At 55.9% G+C, this 3,820-nt stretch overlaps 1 protein-coding gene across 1 annotated transcript in view; it reads right to left on the reverse strand.

Moving 5' to 3' along the window:
• TAS1R1 (taste 1 receptor member 1) overlaps positions 1–3,815 on the reverse strand; it is a gene marked incomplete at its 5' end in the record, with an annotated part of 4,420 nt that extends 605 nt beyond the window's left edge. The window contains 5 exons of the mRNA XM_010722726.2: positions 4–497; positions 1,584–1,704; positions 2,111–2,323; positions 2,794–3,582; positions 3,759–3,815. Of these exons, the coding sequence (XP_010721028.1) occupies positions 4–497; positions 1,584–1,704; positions 2,111–2,323; positions 2,794–3,582; positions 3,759–3,815 (1,674 nt within the window). The remainder of the gene's footprint in view (positions 1–3; positions 498–1,583; positions 1,705–2,110; positions 2,324–2,793; positions 3,583–3,758) is intronic.
• Between the last annotated feature and the right edge of the window lie 5 nt (positions 3,816–3,820).

The raw sequence follows: 3,820 nt of genomic DNA on the forward strand, positions 1-3,820 counted from the left end.
CGCCGCCGCGCACAGCACCGCCTGCGCCGTTGTGTTGGCCGCGATGAACAGCGCCGGGCCGCCGCGCCGCTGCCAGGCCTCGTGCAGTGCCCGCCACCGCGCGCTCAGTTTGAAGATGCAGACGATCTGGAAGCAGCGCGTTGCCACACACGAGAGGAAGACGGTGAAGCTGATGGTGAAGAGCGGGAAGCGCACCAGGCACGAGAGCCAGGTGGGCTCCCCGAAGTTGAAGAAGATGCTGCTGCAGGCGCAGGCCAGAGTGCCCAGCATGAGGAAGCACATCTTGCCGCCCGCTGACCTGACCACCGGTGTGGAGGCGTTCCGGGCAAAGAGCGCAGCCAGCCCTGCCGTGAGCAGCAGCAGGAGCACGGTGGGGATCAGCAGCACACAGGAGAGGGGATCAGCCCAGGATAGGAACTCCACGGTCCTGTTGAAGCAGGTCTCGCTCCCTACGGGTGCCCACTCGTCCCTCCCGCAGGCCTGGCAGGCATACAGGACTGGAGAGAACAGCACCCAGGTGGGAGCCACGGCCCAGGTAAGTGATTTGTCCTGGTGGGGCACCCTGACCTCACGCCTCTGCATCCTCAAGCACCTCCCTAGAGCTGCTTCTGATTGTTTGCCTTCCCCTCAGTGCTTCTAAGCCTTCAGAAGTAAGGAGTTTTCTTTTCCCAAAAGCCCATTGCTTGGGAGAGGGACGGTGACTCGGGAATTATAGGGTGTAGCATTGTGTGGCTGGAGCAGCACATAGAGGAGAGCCCTGGGCTGCATCGTGCCCGTGGGCCCAGTGGGACTCAGCTGAGTGGGACAGGGCTGCAGGGAGCATGGGCTGGGAGACAGAAAGGGGTTTGTGTACACAGCAGTGGTTTGCACTGGCAGTTCTCCTCTTGCAGGTGAGAGGACTGATGTCTTTTGAGGCTCCCCACTCCCACCATTACCAGAACTGGCATTTCTGCCATCCTCAGTGCAGATACCAAGGCTGTCAGGGACCAGGAGCACATATTGGCAAGGCATTTATCATGGTGGCTTGTGAGTCAGTGCCAGGGAAACCCTGCCATCAGCCCCAGGAAGGGGACATTTCCATATGCCCCAAGGACTGTGGAGCTGCTGGTGACCACATAGTGCGGAAGCACTGAGTACCATCTACAGCACAAAGGCAACACTAGGCTGAATTTCCCTCCCTGAGGATGTGGCTCAGGAAGCAGCTGTCAAACCAGACATCCCTTGTCCCCTGGCCACAGGAGAAGGGGGCTCTGCTGGCACTATCTCTGCTAGTAATTTGACTGCACGGAACCATCTGTTGACAGTATCCCTTGGAAAGCACAGGGCTGAGTGCAGGGCATGAGCTTTGCATACCCACAAGTAAGCAAACAGAGAAGCCAGACTGACCACATTTAGGTGAGCTCTGAGGTTTTTTTACTGCTCGCAGGAAGTTTTTTTTTTTAAAAAAAGTAGCAAATGTGGAGAATAGGTGCAGAGAGAGGGTAAGGCAGAAGCAAGGAACTGGTGTGATGAAAAGGAAGGGTGCAGATAGAGAAACTGAGCAATAAGGAAGGGGAGGGAGAGGCTGCCAAGGGTTTACTGACCTGTTCTGTTCAGGAAGGTCCCTGCTGGACAGGCCACACAGCTGAAGCAGCACCTGTGGCGATTCTGCTGCAACCTCATCTCCCCGGCTGCACAGGGCCAGGAGCAGACTGAGACAGGAGCCTGCTGGGAGCACAGCAGCCATCAGGCAGAGGTAGGGCCTGTGGGGCAGCATGAGCTGGGTGGGCGAGAGGACAGACTGCAGCCCTAGATTAGTGAGCACTGGACAGCTGGCTGCTGGCCATCAGGACAGATCCTGGGCAGCAGCTGGGAGCTTGTCATGTTGTCCATTTTCTAGATATACTGGGAAAATCAGGTTGTTTGATGGTAAAAACAGGGGCCCTTAGGTTTATGTGCTCTGCTTTTTTTTTTTTTTTTGATAAATGAAGGTTGTTACTCAGAATGTAGATAACCATCTGTACCCCCCCATCTGCCTTCACGTTTCTTCTGCTCTGGGGAAATACCCAAGAAGTAATGTTGGGGAGGTAGTTGGCTTGACAATAAATAAGATTTGAATGCAAAACTGTACCTGGTGATCTTTTGTGTGCCACAGGATTTTGCTCTGGTCAATGTGCAGCTGATCAGGGTTCACAGTGAAAGCTCCAACCACATCAAAAGCCCAACTCCGGCCTCCCCAGTTCCAGGCAATGATGTTATAACCTTTACGAATGTTCCCATTGGCATCAAATGAGATCTGGCTCTTGTGCAGGCTGAAGTTTACCTGCTTGATTTTTTGAAGGAGCTGTAAGAAAGAAGAGTAAGAGTAGAGCCCTTCCTGATGACAAGGGAATCTTGCTTTCAGAGAGGGAGGTGCTAGCAGTCCCCTCTCTGCCTTCCTCTCAGATTCTGTTGTAAGTAGCACATGTCCAGCAGCAGCAGATCTCTTCCAGGTTTCTGCAAGGGACTACAGACAGAAGAATGAGCGTGAGCTGAGAGTGTGGGTCTGGATCCAGGCTGCTCTACCTGTGGCAGCTGGAGCCTACAGAGAAGCTGCTGTGCAGTGACCAGAGGGAAGGCTGAAGGCAGTCTCACAGGGCTGTTGGCACCAGTTAAGGGAGAGCCTTTTTTGTGCCAATCCCATGTTGCCAGAGGCCAAGAGACTTCAACCTCTGAGCAGCACAGCCCTATTGTCTTTGGTGCAGAAAGGATTTTCAGAGATGGGAAAAATCTGTGCTGCAGAGGGAACAGGGGCCTTTCTCACCTTGCTCTTACCTGCCAGGGATAGACTCTGCCTTTGCTGCACACCCCTGAGGTACAGCCCAGCAGGTCATGGAGGCCGTGGGCCACCGCATACACAGCAGAGTACACGTTGTAAGAGGCCTGAATGTCATATATGTCTGGGGTACCAGCAAGCAAGTGACATCCTGGGCAGTGCTGGGTGCAGTTCAGCTGGACTCCTTCACTGCTGCTCAATTCATTTTCCCCCACCAGCCCTGTGCTGCCAGCACTTCCAGACACACCACGTTCCTTTTCATTTTCCCAAGATTCGAGGCGTTTCAGCAATGTGGGCTCTGCCTGCTCAACCGAAATGCCAATCACAGAGCCGATATTTCGGATGCCAGGCACCTGCCAGATGGTCTGGGCTAAAGACCAGTCTTCAGAGCCCACCCACACCATTCCCGTGATGTTGTTCTGCACCACTGCCTCAAAGAAGGGCTGGGCATTCCTCCTGTTGGAGAAGACCACAGTGACATTGACCCTGATGTCCACGAGGATTTGGATCAGCTTGTGGAACTCTGGGCTGCTGGCATCCTTGGTCACGGGGATGACGCCTCGGTAGGCAACACACACCTCGCTTGTGGCCAGCAGCTCGTAGAGGGCGTTCAGCCCATCCCTACCATAGCTGTTGTCGCTGCCCACCAGAGCGACCCAAGTCCACCTGAAGTGCTGCAGCAGCAGTGCAATGGCCTTCACTTGCTGCCCATCGCTGGGGATGGTGCGCAGGAACGACGGGTAGAACCGCTTCAGGCTCAGCATCTCCAGAGAGGCTTCATAGCTGATCTGCAAAGGAGGCCAGGAGAGGGGGTGGCACACGGGGGGGATCTGCTGCCCGGGCGGGAGGGAGCAGCAGCACAGGGAGCAGAGCTCGAAAGCGGGGCCGGGGAAGCAGCGGCCGTTCTGGAGCGAGAACCTAAGCAATGCTGGAGCACGTATTGCCGCCGGGCAGCGGGACCGACCTGCGGCACGAGGAAGACGCCCAGGATGGCGGCCGCGGTGAGGGCCAGCTGGGTGCTGTCGG

This window comes from Meleagris gallopavo, chromosome 23, assembly GCF_000146605.3.
Source record: "Meleagris gallopavo isolate NT-WF06-2002-E0010 breed Aviagen turkey brand Nicholas breeding stock chromosome 23, Turkey_5.1, whole genome shotgun sequence".
Taxonomy (NCBI): Eukaryota; Metazoa; Chordata; class Aves; order Galliformes; family Phasianidae; genus Meleagris; species Meleagris gallopavo.